Source organism: Bos javanicus, chromosome 25 (assembly GCF_032452875.1).
Source record: "Bos javanicus breed banteng chromosome 25, ARS-OSU_banteng_1.0, whole genome shotgun sequence".
Lineage (NCBI taxonomy): Eukaryota > Metazoa > Chordata > Mammalia > Artiodactyla > Bovidae > Bos > Bos javanicus.
The window spans coordinates 35,881,062-35,896,434 of NC_083892.1; the positions used below are offsets into that span (position 1 = coordinate 35,881,062).

General features: G+C 60.9%; 1 protein-coding gene and 1 long non-coding RNA gene across 6 annotated transcripts; one reads left to right on the top strand and one right to left on the bottom strand.

Moving 5' to 3' along the window:
- Positions 1–5,188: 5,188 nt before the first annotated feature.
- LOC133238704 (uncharacterized) lies at positions 5,189–8,495 on the bottom strand. The gene is made up of 2 exons (XR_009733604.1): positions 8,421–8,495; positions 5,189–7,519 (listed from the first exon to the last, which is right to left on the bottom strand). It is a non-coding gene; the product is annotated as an uncharacterized LOC133238704 (long non-coding RNA).
- GIGYF1 (GRB10 interacting GYF protein 1) lies at positions 6,509–15,278 on the top strand. 5 transcript variants are annotated; one of them, XM_061402051.1, is made up of 24 exons: positions 6,509–6,592; positions 6,687–6,816; positions 6,895–6,990; positions 7,127–7,238; positions 7,332–7,440; positions 7,738–7,778; positions 8,005–8,175; positions 8,293–8,546; positions 8,680–8,788; positions 9,230–9,367; positions 9,585–9,682; positions 9,901–10,072; positions 10,178–10,344; positions 10,462–10,562; positions 10,644–10,763; positions 10,905–11,005; positions 11,135–11,217; positions 11,305–11,451; positions 11,522–11,752; positions 11,968–12,155; positions 12,233–12,393; positions 12,480–12,643; positions 12,730–12,859; positions 12,947–15,278. In XM_061402051.1, exons 1-24 carry the CDS (start codon positions 6,558–6,560, stop codon positions 12,997–12,999), a joined length of 3,111 nt encoding a protein of 1,036 aa, XP_061258035.1. In that variant the 5' UTR covers positions 6,509–6,557; the 3' UTR covers positions 13,000–15,278. The 5 variants fall into 5 exon arrangements, with proteins under 5 accessions (XP_061258035.1, XP_061258036.1, XP_061258037.1 ...); XM_061402052.1 differs by having other exon boundaries at positions 10,647–10,763; XM_061402053.1 differs by having other exon boundaries at positions 10,477–10,562.
- The last annotated feature ends 95 nt before the right edge of the window (positions 15,279–15,373 follow it).

Sequence of the window (15,373 nt, forward strand, 5' to 3'; positions counted from 1 at the left end):
CGTCACGTGCCGGGGGCTGCCGGGGAGCACTCCCCGGGACACTCTCACCCCCCCAACCCCGGCCCGCGGCAGGCCTAGTCACGTGAGGAACCGGGCTCCCGGGTCACGTGCCGGGGTCGGGGGGGTCCGGGGGCGGCGGGCGTCCGGGCCGTGCCCGCCGGGCACGCGGGGAGCGCGCCAGGTCGTGCGGGTCGGAGCGGGCCGGAGCCGCAGAGGGGGGCTGTGGCGGCGGCGGCGGCGGCGGCGGCGGCGGGGGCGGCCCCGCGTCCGCGTCACGTGGTGCGAGGCGGGCAGCCATCTTGCTACAAACACAAACAGAGAGGAGCGGCCGCCGCGGGAGCGCCAGCGCCCCCACCCCCGCCGCCGCCGCCGCCCCCCGGCCCGCCGCGCGTCGCCAACGCCCCGGGACCGGAGCCTCGCGCCGCCCGCCCGCCGCGGTAAGCGCCCGGCGGCCCCGCGGACCCCCAGCCCGCGGCCGGGCCTGGGCCAGGCCCGCCCCCGACGCCGAGGCGGCCGCGCCGAGCCTGCGAGAGCCAGAGCGGGAGCGCGGGCCGCCGGCACGGACCCTCCCCCGTCTCCTCCCGAGGCCGCCGCCCCCGCCGTCCGGTGCGCCCGCCTCCCGAGCCTCCCCGCCGGTCCCTCCCCGCCCCGCGCGGCCCGGGCCCCCGCGCCGCCCCGAGGGAGGCTGGCTCCCTCCCGGGGGGCGGCCGCCGGCGCCCCCGCACCTGGCGCCCCCTCCCTGAAGGGCACGCCGTCCTCCCGGGCCGGCCTGCCTGCTTCCCACCCCCGCGCTCCTAACGGTCGCCCTTCGGCCCCTCGGAACCCCGGTCTGGCTTCCCACCTCCCTCCGCCTGCATCCTCCGCCCGGGGGCCCGGGACCCTAATGCCCGGCGCTCCCCGAAGGTTTCTCCCAACGTGCCTCCGGGTTCTCGGCCTGAGCTGGGCCCGGCGGGTCTTAAAGTGCAAGCGATCCGTGACTTTGGCTAACGTGGAAGCGTCTTCTCTTAACCACAGTACCTCGACTGGGTCTGCGCCTACGTTTCAGCGAGCGGCATTAGTGCTTGGTCATTGGGGTCTCCTTCCTCCCGCTTGCCCGGCGGAGTGAAACACCTTAGTCTGTCCTGTGGCCGGGCTGGGCCCTTCCCAGCCCATCTCTCCTGATGCAGCAGCTCCCCAGTCACGGCCCCACACACTTTGACTGTTTTTTATTTTTTCAAGTTAACTTTAAAGAGACCCTCACCTGGCAGGTCGTACACAGTCACTACTAGAATTCCCAGTAAGCGTCCAGGTCTGGTCCATCATAGCGCCGGGCCTGGCCCGGGGAAATAGATGCTCAGCCAGTAATTGTTAGCCCAGCTCTTTCCTCCATTCACCTCAGTCTCACTCCCCTCTTGCTTCTCATCTCTGCTTTTCCAATAATCAGCCTTCACAGTCTCTGCTGCTCCTGGGAGCTGACACTCGGTTGCAGTTTAGCCCCGCCTCCTGGCTTTGCACCTGGAACACCTTGGGTACTCACAGGCTGGTCCCCTTAGCTTCTGGCGGTGTGGGAGTTTGCTCTCTGGTCCTTCATCTGTACCGTTTTCTATGCTGTCCCAAGCCACCCACCCTCACGCCAGCCTCAGTCTTAGTTCCTAGATGGCAGGTCCAGCGTGTCGTCAGGCAGGGTTGAAACAGATCTGGGCTTTGAGTTGCTGCCATGGCAGGGACTGGGGACCTCGAGGGTCCCATATGGTGGTGACACTCAAGTGAGTTCTGTTCTTTGACTCCTGGCCTGGGTTTCTCAGCCAGTGGATGTGTCAGTATTGTGTGTGATTTGATGGATGAAAGGACCCCGGTTTATGCTGGTTTCTACATCTGTGATTGGAGTTTGGGATAGAAAAAAAGGCCCCACTTTCACGCAGAGGAAGTGAGAAGAGGTGGCTCTGGGAATGATTTTTTAAATGCTAATGAGAAAAATGGTTTAAAACTCACAAAGTATGCTTGTGAGTTTGGGGTGGTTCCTGCCGAGTGTGTGCTCCTTCTCCAGGCTTGGGTAGCGTGTCAAAGACATTGGGGTCTCCTGTCAGGGCAGCTACAGCATCCCTTCCTTGTTTTCCCTGGCTGGAGCCCAAGCCTCAGCAAGTGGGCAGAAGGGATCAAATGAGGTAAAGTGTGAAAATGCTTTGAAAACTGTTAACTACTAGACTCCTCAGGGCATTGTCCTGACGGCTCAGAGGGTAGAGCTGGGTTAAAATACCTGCTAGGAGGAACACAGGCTTGCACCTCTTTTTAAGCCTCCGAGTTCCCTTCCTACCATGCGTGGAGAATCTTTCTTTCCACCCTGAGTAAGGGCGGAGTCACCGCCAACAAGCTTGGGGCTGGGCGCTTGCTCAAATGTTGGGGAATTTGGGATTCTACTTCTGTTAATGGTGGTGCCTTCCTGTGCCAAGGCGCATTGCTCTGGATTGGGGCTAATTTTAGGGGTGATGGAATGAGGAAATAATGTTCTTAACTTAGTGTGTACTGGGACCGCCTAGTCTCTGGATCTTTTCCTTCTCCTGTGATTTCAGAACGCGGGAGAACAGGCTCCCCTCCTGTTCCTCAAGCCTGTTGTGCACACCAGGATCAGTGTCCTCGCCCCTGGACTCCAGTAGGGGGCAGCCTTTTAATGGCAATAATTCAGATGCCCCAGGGAGGGAGGGTATAGTGAGGGTTGAGGAGAAGTGGGGGGGGGGGGGCGGTTGTGGATTAATGAGGTGCACAGATGCTGAGAGGTGGGGGCTAAGCAGGACACCCTTAGATCAGATAGCCAGGGAGGGAGGCTGTCTCCAGTCCCCTGCCTGCCGCCGCCTCCTCTTTACTGGAAAGGGATCCAAATGCAGGGCTTTGAAAGTTTGTGAATGACTTAGGACAATTTTGTTTAATGTGTTCTTTTCTGGAGGATTTCCCTCCTGGAGGGATTTCAGATTTCTCTCATGGGACAGTGTAATTAGGGGATGATTCCCTCACTCTTCAGAGAGGGGAATGAACTGGAGTAAATTTGGTTTCCTTGTCTTCCATTCTTCCCCCTAAACAGACAGTGGGTGTGGTTATCCTCTGCCCGAGGTGTACAGAAGGGGTTCTTTGCCACTATTGTTAATCTGTGTGTGTGTGTGTGTGTGTGTGTGTGTGTGTGTGTGTGAGTGTGAGTGAGTCGCTCAGTCGTGTCTGACTCTGCGAACCCCTGGACTGTAGCCCGCCAGGCTCCTCCATGGGATTCTCCAGGCAAGAATACTGGAGTGGGTTGCCATTCCTTTCTCCAGGGGACCTTCCTGACCCAGGGATCGAACCTGGGTCTCCTGCATTGCTGGCAGATTCTTTACTGCCTGAGCCACCAGGGAAGCCCCTGGGTATTGATAATCTGGGTCCAGATGATTCTTTGTTGTGGGGGGCGTCCTGTGCATCGTAGGATTTTTAGTAGTGTTGCTGACCTCTGCTCATGAGATGCTGGTCGCACTTCCCAGTCATGCCTACCAGAATTGTCCCCCAAGATGTGCCCTGGGGAGCAGCATTGCCCCCAGTTGAGAAGCAGTGGAAAAGGTGCGCGCCTGTTTGGCACTAGAAGCCACGGGGCGCTTGTGTGCTGCTCGCAGTCAGAAGAGGGGCCCCGGAGCCACCTGCTCTTGAGACCCAGACCTCCCCCGGCTGGGCCCACCCAGACACTCTACTTTTCTCACCCGCCACTCCTCTGCTTCCTCTCACCTCTGCAGTTTCCCTGCTTCTCTGCCCGGAGCCAGCCGCTTTTCCTCAGTTCGCTCCTTAAAACCACGACAGAAAGGTGACGGCCCGAAGAGGAAGGCACCTGGCGGCCAGCCGCCTTCGCCACTCCCTGGACGGGTGGGAGGGTGAGTCGTCCCTTTTCTGTCTCCCGCCCCACCGCGGGCTCTTCGGCCTGTCCATCTGGGAGATGGGGCTCTTCTGGGGTGGCCTGGAAGAGGCTCAGAACAGCCTCTCCTGAGTTTGTTAGGAAGTGGGGTGTTTTTCTTGGAGTGGAGAAGACTTAGGTATGGGAGAGCTATCCCCAAATGTCTTCTTTTTCCCTTAGATCTTTTTTAAGTGGTGGTCAGATATAACGTACACCATTTTAGCCATTTTTAAGGATACAATTCTGCAGCTTTACATACATTCATGTTGTTGTGCAGCCATCCGCCTCATCCCTGCAGCTTTTTCCTCTGCCCCAGTTCAGCTGAAACTATCCCCACTAAAAAACAACTCCCACTCCTTGCCTCCCAGCCCTGGCACCACTGTTCTCTGTCCCTCTGAATTTGACTCACCTCGGCATCTCAGGTGAGAGGAATTATCCAGTATCTGTTCATTTGTGACTGGCATGTTTCACTTAGCTAATGTTTTCAAGATTCATCCATTGGGTGAATTCCATAAGGCTTGTAGCATCCACAGACTTAACCAGCCTCCACCGTTCTGGAAGGCTGAGTCGAACTGAGTGACGGGAAGAACTTTGCAACAGGCTTGTCTTCTGACGGCCGTGTTCGCCAGGGCCTGCTCCATCTCCGGAAAGGGCCAGCTGAGGCTGATGCAGAGGAGATGCCGGAGCTGGGGGAGGTCAGCCCTGCTCTGGGCGGTGTCCAGCGCTGCATCTCAGCCTAGGCTGCTGGGATTCTGGGGTGGGTCCTGTGTCTCGGGTGGACTTTGCTTCTTCTGGCCTGCAGCTGTGGTCGAGAGCCGCTTCCCATGTCCCCTCTGGTGGAAACCCTTCTTCCCCCTTCCCAGAGCGGTGGAGTCTCGGAGTTGATGGGAACTGTGGAGGTGCTCCGGTCCAGCCCCTGCCCCAGCCAGTGAGGGAGGCCCTTGCACACGGCTCCCTGAGACCCTGCCTGCCTGCCCCGTGCTCAGAAGCACCAGGGATGAGCCACCTCCTGACAGCCTCTTCAGCTGTTCCTTAGAGGGACGGGCCACTGCCGCCTCCCCCACGCTTCTGTCAGCCCAGTGACTCTGACCTTATTTCTGCTTTATGGTGAGGGAGCCTTCTTCCTAGCTTACAGTAGCACCGTTCCCTTCTTGGCTCTTTGTACTTATCAGGCTTTCTGATCCCAGGGAAAGGACCTCGGTGTTGATCCTTGTTTGGTGAGTGAGTCCTGGGCATGCTGGCCAGACTTGCCTGCCTGCAGCCTTTGGTGTGCCCCCCACCTCTGGCTTGGGAATAGCCCCCCTGCTCCCCTTGTACCAGGTTTCTCCCCAAGCTGAGTCTCAGGATTCGGAGCCAACCACCCAGACCTGAGTCTTCAGGGGAGAGGTAATTTTGCTCCCACGTAAATTTCTTTTTTTTTTTTAATATCTGTTTGTGTATTTGGCTGCACCAGGTCTTAGTCAGCAGCGTGTGGGACCTATCTCCCTGACTGGGTCGAACCGCAGGCTCCTTGCATTGGGAGCAGTGTCTTAGCGTCTGGGCCACCAAGGAAGTAACCCCCGGATAATTTCTAATTCTCTTAACCAGCCTTTTCTCTCTCTAGAACATTTTTGATTCCAGTGGGTTTTTTGCTGGTTTGTGTGTGTTTTATCTTTGTCCTAAACATCATGTGTGAGCTTCCCGGGTGGCTCAGATGGTTTAAAAAAAAAAAAAATTCCACCTGCAATGCAGGAGACCCAGTTTGTATCCCTAGGTCAGGGAGATCCCCTGGAGAAGGGAATGGCAACCCACTCTGGTATTTTTGCCTGGAATCCTGGACAGAATCCCATGGACAGAGGAGCCTGGTGGTCTACAGTCCATGGGGTCGCAAAGAGTCGGCCACGACTGAGCAGCTGACATGAACGTCAGGTGTACCCCAGCCCCCTTTACTGAATGCTGCGGCCCTTGGCATCCTCTGCCGCACCTCCAGCTCCTCCTTCAGGCTCCGCTGAGTCAACTCACTGCCTGGGAGGCCTGCTGAGCAGAGGGCAGAGATGAGGAGGAGCCAGGGCTGTGGCCCCCTGTGCTCCCTAACCAGCAGCTTCCAGGCACTTGTGGGCCTTCCTATTATGTGAGACAGAGGAGGGCTGGAGGCAGGGAGGTCTGTCTGACCATTCATTTAACCCACTTTATTCTTTTTGCCTCTCGTTAAGGATCTTTCCCAGATGTGAAGGTCCCTCCTTGGGCACTGCTCTGCTCAGACCAACATCTAGTTGCCCGGGGATCCTGGTTCACTCCAGCACAGGCTCTTGCCTGGAGAGGGCCCGGCCCCTGCCCTACCCGCTTCCCCGGGGAAGGCTGCCAGGTGAGTCTGGGCCAGAGGGAGGGCATCCCCCTGCGGAAGCTGGCAGGGGCTCTAGCTGCCTGTCTCCTCCCCTCCCCTAGGCCTTCCTCCAGCGTGACTCTTTGGGTAACTCATGGTGTGAGTGGCACGTGGCTGGCTTAGGTGAGTCGTTGGTGAGACCCTTACTGTGTCCACCTAGGTGGCAGCCTAGTACTCACCCTCTCAGGCTCTGGGTGTGCCATCCCCAATGCCTAGCATCCCCCGCGCCTCCACAGGTGTTTGGAGAGTGAACGCCAGGTACCCCCTCCCCTGCTCCTCCCCACCGACCTCTGGGACACGCCCAGCTCCACAATGGCAGCGGAGACCCTCAACTTTGGGCCTGAGTGGTGAGTCAGGTGTGCTTAGAGGGGCATGGAGAAGCCCGGGAAGGACAGGGCTGCTCAGATTCCCATCTCTCCCCTTTGCGTGTCCCCCCTCCAGGCTGAGGGCTCTTTCCAGTGGTGGCAGTGTGGCCTCCCCACCCCCGTCCCCCGCCATGCCCAAGTACAAGCTGGCCGACTATCGCTACGGGCGCGAGGAGATGCTGGCCCTCTACGTCAAGGAGAGCAAGGTAGGCGCAGGCGGGGGTGCGGGGCCTCGGCTGGCGGAGAGGGCCCAGGAGCATGCCTACCTCCCGCCCGATCCACAGGTCCCTGACGAGCTGCAGGACAAGGAGTTTGCTGCGTTGCTGCAGGAGGAGCCACTGCAGCCCCTCGCGCTGGAGCCGCTGACTGAGGAGGAGCAGGTGGGGCCCGGCCAGGGCAGCCCCAGCGGGAGCAGCGGGGCTGGGGTTGGAGAGGTGGGGGCGGAGGCTGTGTGGTTCTGGACGGGGGTTGCTCGGGCGCCTGGGTCCTCACTCCCACCCCTGGCTCCCTCCTCAGAGAAACTTCTCCCTGTCAGTGAACAGCGTGGCCGTGCTGAGGCTGATGGGGAAAGGGGCTGGGCCCCCCCTAGGTGGCGCCTCCCGTGGCAGGGGCAGCACACGGAGCCGAGGTAGAGGGGGTGATGGCGTGCTCCGGGGCAGGCGGTCTTGAGGACTTGGGGAGGTGATCTGGCAGGTTTCCCACGTGCCCCTCACTCCTCCAGGCCGTGGCCGTGGTGACAGTTGCTTTTACCAAAGAAGCATTGAAGAAGGTGATGGGGCCTTTGGCCGAAACCCCCGGGAGATCCAGCGTAGCCAGAGTTGGGATGACAGGTGCAGGCTGGGACGGGGTGGCAGAGAGGGCCCCACGGAGGGAGGCTTGGGTCTTTGTCATCAGAGGACTCTGGGAGACCTGCCAGATTAGCCCTGGTCAGAGAGCTCTGTCCATCCCTTCTGACCCCTGTGGCCCTGCCCTGTCCTTCCAAGTCTCTGGGCTTGCCCTTGGGCTCCCTTCCAAGCCCTGTCCCCCTCCCGCCCCTCACTTCTCTCAGGGCAGAATGGACAAGGTGAGCTGAGATCCTGTAGGTAGGGAGGGACTGGTCTTCTGACCCACGCCTTTCCCTCCCACAGAGGCGAGAGGCGGTTTGAGAAATCGGCCAGGAGAGATGGAGGTACGGAGAGGGGCAGGGGTGGTGGCTGGGCCCTGCAGGTTATTGAGAGGGGGCGAGGGGCTGAAATGGCTGACCCGGGTTGGGGGCTGCTTCCTGGGGGAGGTGGTGGGGGCAGGAGGGCCCAAAGCTGGGCTCTTCTTTCCCCGAAAGGTGTCTGATAAGAGTCTTACAGGAACCGTGGCCGCTGTCCACTGACTGTGTCTCCCCCTCCTGCCTTGCCCCCAAGCGCGATCCGGGTTTGATGAGGGAGGGGCTGGCCCGAGGAAGGAGCACGCCCGCTCAGATAGCGAAAACTGGCGTTCTCTCCGAGAGGAGCAAGAGGAAGAAGAGGAAGGCAGCTGGAGACTTGGGGCAGGACCCCGGCGAGACGGTGACCGCTGGCGCTCCACCAGCCCTGGTGAGATGGGGGTCAGGTGGGCATTGAGGGGGCGGGGGGGTCCTGGTGGGCAGCAGAAGGGTGGAGACTCTGGCTTGACTGGGTACTGACTCTCCTTCCCCCACGTTTCCTGCCCAGATGGTGGCCCCCGCTCTGCTGGCTGGCGGGAACATGGGGACCGGCGTCGCAAGTTTGAATTTGATTTGCGAGGGGATCGAGGAGGGTGTGGTGAAGAGGAGGGGCGGGGTGGGGGGGGGAGCTCTCACCTCCGGAGATGCAGGGGGCCTGACGGCTTCGATGACGACAAGGATGGGCTCCCGGAGTGGTGCCTGGATGATGAGGACGAAGAAATGGGCACCTTCGATGCCTCTGGGGCCTTCTTGCCTCTCAAGGTATCTGCAAGGAGACGAGGGGGAGATTGTGTTAGAGGTTGGTGGGCACCTGCCTGCCCCAAAGGGGGGGTCCTTTCACGGCACTCTATTCTCTGCCACTCATCTCCCCGTCGTATCCCCCCGCCCCGTGCAGAAGGGCCCCAAGGAGCCCATTCCTGAGGAGCAGGAGCTCGACTTCCAGGGCCTGGAGGAAGAGGAGGAAGAACCTTCCGAAGGGCTAGACGAGGAGGGGCCCGAGGCGGGTAAGCCTGTGGGGTGGACGCCTGCGGCCTTGAGCTGAGTCTGCGTAGAAAGGCTGGTGCAGATGGGGTGTGTGGAGGAGCCTGAAAACAGCAGGCCTCTGTCCAAAAGGCCAAGTGTCAGATGAAAATCAAAGCAGAATCAAAACAACCTTTGGAAATCCCTCAAGGAATCTGTCGAACACGGTGCTGAGTCAGTGGTGGTAGGTCCGCAGCCCTGGATGGTGTTGCGGACGCACGGCCTCACTGTAGGAGCAGAAAGGGAAGTGTGCAGAGCAGGCTCTGTGGTGGTAGTTCACCAAACCTTAGTCGTGTTGACCAAAGTTGTGTGGGTGGACTCAATACCCAGAGGTTCTTCTGGCCACAATAATACAATCTCTGCTTAATCACTTTTCAGGCCTTCCGGCTTGGTTTTGAGTTCTGGTAATTACCCTTGGTTTTCAGGTGGGAAGGAACTGACCCCGCTGCCTCCTCAGGAGGAGAAGTCCAGCTCCCCGTCCCCACTGCCCACCTTGGGCCCGCTCTGGGGAGCTAACGGGGAAGGCGATGACCCAGTGGAGAAAGACCTGCCTGCAGCTGAAGGTAGCCCGAGGGCAGAACCACCCTCTCCCTGGAGCCTGGACCTTGTGGGGAAACGGCTCCCCATCCATGTGGGAAGGAGGCTGCAGGGGAGTTGGTCGGGAGGTGGCAGGGGCGCAGAGTTAGCACCCACCTTCCTGGAGTAAGAGTGGTGGATGGGCACTGTCTTGCCCCCTTCTCTGACTGCCCTGTCCCACCTTCCCTTCTTGGCTCCTTCTAGGAGATGACATGAGGGGAATGCAGCTAAGTCCTGGGGCGGGCTCACCGCCTGGCCCACCAGACCTGGAAGATGATGAAGGCTTGAAGCACCTGCAGCAGGTGTGGGGCGGGGGGTGGGGTGGGCTGTGAAGACTGTAGGAACCCTTCCCTGCAGGAGAGAGAGCCTTGGTTTTGTCTGTCCTCGATCAGGTTCCCACCTTCTCCCCATCTTGCCCTCCATGTTCAGACCTCATCTTCTGACCCCCCCCTCAGCCCCAGCCCCCTCTGTGTTGATGGAAGTGGCCAGTTGAACCTTCCCTCTTCCCTTGGGCTCCCAGGAGGCGGAGAAGCTCGTGGCCTCCCTGCAGGACAGCTCCCTGGAGGAGGAGCAGTTCACGGCCGCCATCCAGGCCCAGGGCCTGCGCCACTCTGCAGCCGCCACTGCCCTCCCCCTCAGCCATGGTGCGGCCCGGAAGTGGTTCTACAAGGACCCGCAGGGCGAGATCCAAGGTGAGCAGGGTAGGGGGTGCAGGTGGGGCTCGGGGACAGCACCATCCTCGTCGAGGTCTTCTCTGGCGCACCTCTGTGACCGCAGCTGCCCTTCCCTTGGCCCAGGCCCCTTCACGACCCAGGAGATGGCGGAGTGGTTCCAGGCGGGCTACTTCTCCATGGCCCTGCTGGTGAAGCGGGGCTGTGATGAGGGCTTCCAGCCACTGGGTGAGGTGATCAAGATGTGGGGTCGCGTACCCTTTGCCCCTGGGCCCTCACCTCCCCCGCTGCTGGTGAGTGTACCCCCTTTGGCGTGGAACAGGGAAGGGAGGCAGGAGCCTGGCAGAGGGCAGCGGTGGGTGCAGAGCCAGACAGGGGCAAAGCCACGGGAACGCTGTGGCCTCACTCAGGGAAACATGGACCAGGAGCGGCTGAAGAAGCAACAGGAGCTGGCAGCAGCCGCCTTGTACCAGCAGCTGCAGCACCAGCAGTTTCTTCAGCTGGTCGGCAGGTACGGGGGGCCTAGCAGGGCTGGTCAGCAGGGCCCACGCTGACACGGGGCTGGCCCGCCTCACACCTGCGTGCTCCTCAGCAGCCGCCAGCTCCCACAGTGCGTGCTCCGGGAAAAGGCAGCTCTGGGAGACCTGCCGCCGCCGCAGCAGCAGCAGCTCACCGCGTTCCTGCAGCAGCTCCAAGCTCTCAAACCCCCCAGGTGTGTGGGCCACCGTCCTCGCTGTGTGCTCGTGGCCGAGCGTGTGTGGTGTGTCTGTACGTGACGGCCCTCGGGTGGTGTGGGGAGAGGGGCAGACGGGAGGTGGCTTCAGGGCGCTGAGCCTCAGTGCTTTCTCCTCAGGGGCGGGGACCAGAACTTGCTCCCGACGATGAACCGGTCCTTGTCGGTGCCAGACTCGGGTCCCCTCTGGGACATACATACCTCAGCCTCACCACAGTCAGGTGTGTGGCCCGCAGCTGCCCGCCTGGCCTGTCCCAGGTCTGGGAGTCCCCTCCACCTCCGACGGCCCCCTGTGGGTGGAGGGGACCGGGGGCCGGAGCTCCCCTCTGCAGCTGCCTTTGCCCCCACAGGCGGTGAGGCCAGTCTTTGGGATATACCAATTAACTCTTCGACTCAGGGTCCAATTCTAGAACAACTCCAGCTGCAACACAAAGTGAGTGGGCCCCTGGGGCTGGAGTCCTTGGGTGTCAGGGACCAGGCCGCACCCGGGACAGCCTGGCGTCTGATCTCGACCCTCCAGTTCCAGGAGCGCAGAGAAGTGGAGCTCAGGGCGAAGCGGGAGGAGGAGGAGCGGAAGCGCCGGGAGGAGAAGCGCCGCCAGCAGCAGCAGCAGCAGGAGGAGCAGAAGCGGCGGCAGGAGGAAGAGGAGCTGTTCCGGCGCAAGCAGGTGGGGCCCGGCCCACTGCTGGCTCGGGGTGGGCGCGGGGGGCGGCCCTCACAGTGGCTTCTCTCTCCAGGCACGGCAGCAGGAGCTGCTGCTGAAGCTGCTGCAGCAGCAGCAGCAGGCGGTGGCCGCCGTCCCCGCGCCTCCTGCACCCAGTTCCCCGCCTCCGCTGTGGGCTGGCCTGGCCAAGCAGGGCCTGTCCATGAAGACGCTGCTGGAGCTGCAGCTGGAGGGCGAGCGGCACCTGCATAAGCAGCCCCCGCCTCGGGAGCCATCGCGGGCCCAGGCCCCCAACCACCGCGTGGTGAGCAGGCTGGTGGGCACCTTCTGCTCAGCTCCCAGGGTGACCCGGGGTGGGAGGGGGGGTGGCACGCTGGTCCCTGTCGGACTCCGGAGGTGCTCTCTGCCGTGAGGCCCTCACCTCACCCTGCCTTTGCCACCTGAACGCACTTCCCCGCTCAGCACCCCTGAGCGTGTGCCCTCCTGTATGGGTCACCCTTGACTTTCTGCCATCTGCAGCAGCTCGGGGGCCTGGGCTCCGCCCCCCTGAACCAGTGGGTATCTGAGGCCGGGCCGCTGTGGGGTGGGCCCGACAAGAGTGGGGGCAGCAGCAGCAGCCTGGGCCTCTGGGAAGACACCCTCAAGAGCAGTGGGAGCCTGGCCCGGAGCCTGGGCCTGAAGAACAGCCGCAGCAGCCCCTCTCTCAGGTGGGTGCCAGGCCACTGTGGGGGTTGGGAGCAGGCCTCCTGAGGGGACACCTCTTGACTCACCGCATCCTGCGCAGTGACTTGTACAGCCACTTGTCTGGTCGGCCTGTGCGCAAAAAGACGGAGGAGGAAGAGAAGCTGCTGAAGCTGCTGCAGGGCATCCCCCGGCCCCAGGATGGCTTCACCCAGTGGTGTGAGCAGATGCTGCACACGCTGAGCACCACGGGCAGCCTGGACGGTATAGGCGGCGTACCTACCCCAGGAGGCCGGGCCAGGGGTTCCAGATGCCGTCCCGTGGGTCCTGACCCCCATCCTGCCCCGTAGTGCCCATGGCTGTAGCGATCCTCAAGGAGGTGGAATCCCCCTATGACGTCCACGACTATATCCGTTCCTGCCTGGGGGACACGCTGGAAGCCAAAGAATTTGCCAAACAATTCCTGGAGCGGAGGGCCAAGCAGAAGGCCAGCCAGCAGCGGCAGCAGCAGCAGGTGAGGTTTCACAGAGCCCTGGCTGGAGGGGGTGAGGGCGCCCAGAGTCCCCCTGACCCCTCTCTTTCCTCTCTGTTCCCTTACAGGAGGCTTGGCTGAGCAGCGGCTCCCTACAGACAGCCTTTCAGACCAACCACAGCACCAAGCTCGGCCCCGGGGAGGGCAGCAAGGCCAAGAGGCGGGCACTGATGCTGCACTCGGACCCCAGCATCTTGGGTGAGTGTGGAGCGGGGAGGCGGCTCCTTCCTCAGAACCGGGCAGGAGCGAGTGGGCGAGTTCAAACCCAGCTTCCCCTGGCTTCAGGGTACTCCCTGCACGGACCTTCTGGTGAGATCGAGAGCGTGGATGACTACTGACCAGCCCGTCCCACCAGCGCCCTGGGCTGTAGGCCAGGGGTAGCAGCAGCGGCTTGGACCCCTGGGTCCCCAGCCTACAGGCTCCCCACGGGGAGCATAGGAGGAAGCAGGGGCAGGGTCCCCAGCACTTGTTACAAACCACACGATGCACCTTAACTCACCCACCACGAGGCACTTTACAGATTGAGGGGGGAAGGGTTTCGTTTTTGTTTTTTTGGTTTTAATTTTAAACGACATTGAAGGAAACATAGGAGAGACAAAAAAAAAAAATGGTTAAAAAGTAGACTCTAAGCACTCCCTTTCCCTTTGTCGGATAGTAGGAGTGATAATGGACGATCCACAGAGGTTTTTGTTTTTGGGTTTTTTTTTTTTTTTTTAGAAAAAAGAAAAACAACAACAAAAAAAAATGGTTAGGAGACTGAAAGTAAAAACACACTGTTATTTGGGGCAGTGGGGACATGGGCCCCACGGACCTGTCCTGCCTGGCCCCCGAGGCTGCACTTACCCTCCCCGCCCCACGAGGTGGGCCACTGGGGTAACTGGAAGCTGGGGCGCCAGCAGTTTGCACAGCGAGGCCCCCTCAGCCCCGCCGGCCGGACCCGCTGTGAACGGCCCCCTTGTGCTGTGACCGTGGCAGAGGTGTCTGGGGCCGGGGGGCCTGGCCCGAGTAGCCCCTTGGCTTTGCTGCTTCGGGGAAAGTTGCACAAATGCACGAGGCCGCCTCAGCGCCCCAGGCAGCCATCCTGCGCCGGCTGACGGAGTGAATGGGAGAGGGCCTGCGGTGCCAACCTCATCTGGCTGCCATCAGGCCGGCAGAACTTCCACTCTGGCCCTGGTGAGGGGCTTCCCCCGCGCTGCCATTCGGGGGGCTGGCTTGGGTATGAAGCTGAAAGGCCCAGCTCCCTGCCTTGCCACATGAATGTATTCTCTGGGCCATGAGCCCCTGCTGCGCCCCCTGCCTCAACCCTGAGCAAGGCTGGGGCAGAGCAGTTTCTCCAGGAGCTGGAGAGAGAGGCACCACTTAAGGACTGTTGTTTCTCCTGTGAAGGGGGCAGAGGAGGGGCCAAGGAGGCCACAGGAGTGGGCCGCTGGGGGCTTTGGGCTGCAGCGCGGGGCTGTTAGGAGGGAGCCCCCCCATCTGCAGCCGCATGTGTGGGATGTGGACCACCCAGCTCTGCCCTGACCCCTCTGTTGACCAAATGGGAGAGGAGCAAGTGGTCTCTCCCCTCCCTGCTCCCCTGATATTTTTAAATGTTGGGTAAGGGTGGGGTGTCAAGAATGGGAGTGTCTGTCTCTCCTGGGTCGGGGTAGGCTGCCCTTCACCAACTTCTTATTCCCAATCACCTACCTAGGTTTGTCTCCATTCGTGGGTTCTAAGTTTGTTGTATCTTTTGAGTTTCTCATCTAACTTCTCCCATGGACCTCATTGCTCAGAGCGCAGTATTAGGGCAAGATTCTGCCACTGCCTCCCCTCCATGAATGTATTTATCCTTCCTGTCCTGGGGAAATGGGGAGTGGTCCCTGTTTTCTTTCCCCATCTATCCCCAGAGAGACGACCTTTTTTTCTTTCTTTTTTTTTTTTTTTTGCACCAAAGTGGCAACTGGGTCAGTGTTGGGGGATAAAGCTGGCCTCGGGGGTGGAGGGGCCCCCTCCACCTGCTTCTCCCTGGTTTCAACAGTGTTAGCGTCCGTGAAAAGACAATATTGTATTCTCTCTAAAGCAATAAGGGGGTGATGGGCCAGGGGGAAACGTCTTGCTGCTGCTGGCCCCCCAGCTCCCCCTCTTCTCAAGCCAGTGTTTGGCGGCATTAGAGGTGTGGGGGAGTACTGTCGTGACTGAATGTAACTGCCCCCGCCCCTGCCGCAGCCAATGCAGGGGAGGGGGGGTGACACTCTTCCCCGTCTCTACCTTCCCCTCCCCCCCAGCTAAAGAGACTTTGAATTTAGGGGGCCCTTGAGCCTGGAGAGGCCTTAACCCTGTGAGGAAGTGTAGGGGGAGCCCTCTCCCACCCCCATCCCCTTCTGAGAGTGGTCAATGTTTACAAGCCCCTGAGCCCCCCAGCCCAGGGACTCAGCCCCTTGCTGTCCTCCCCCAGCCCGTCTTCCTGGGCCCCAGCTGCTCTCCCGCCCTTCCTGGGGTTGGGGTGGGTGCAGGGGTCGTCCTGTATCCCGTCGTCTGCCTTGTACCCACAATCTCCCCCACCCCATGTGACCCTTCTCTTGTACCTGCCTCTGTAAATACTCCCCCCCTCTAATAAAACTTGGTGTGTGTTCTCCCAGGCTGCCTCTTGAGTTTTTTTCTTGGGGGAAGGGGATACTGGGAATGACAGACACAACTCAGCTGGGAACTGAGCCATGGGTGGGGGGCAGCCAG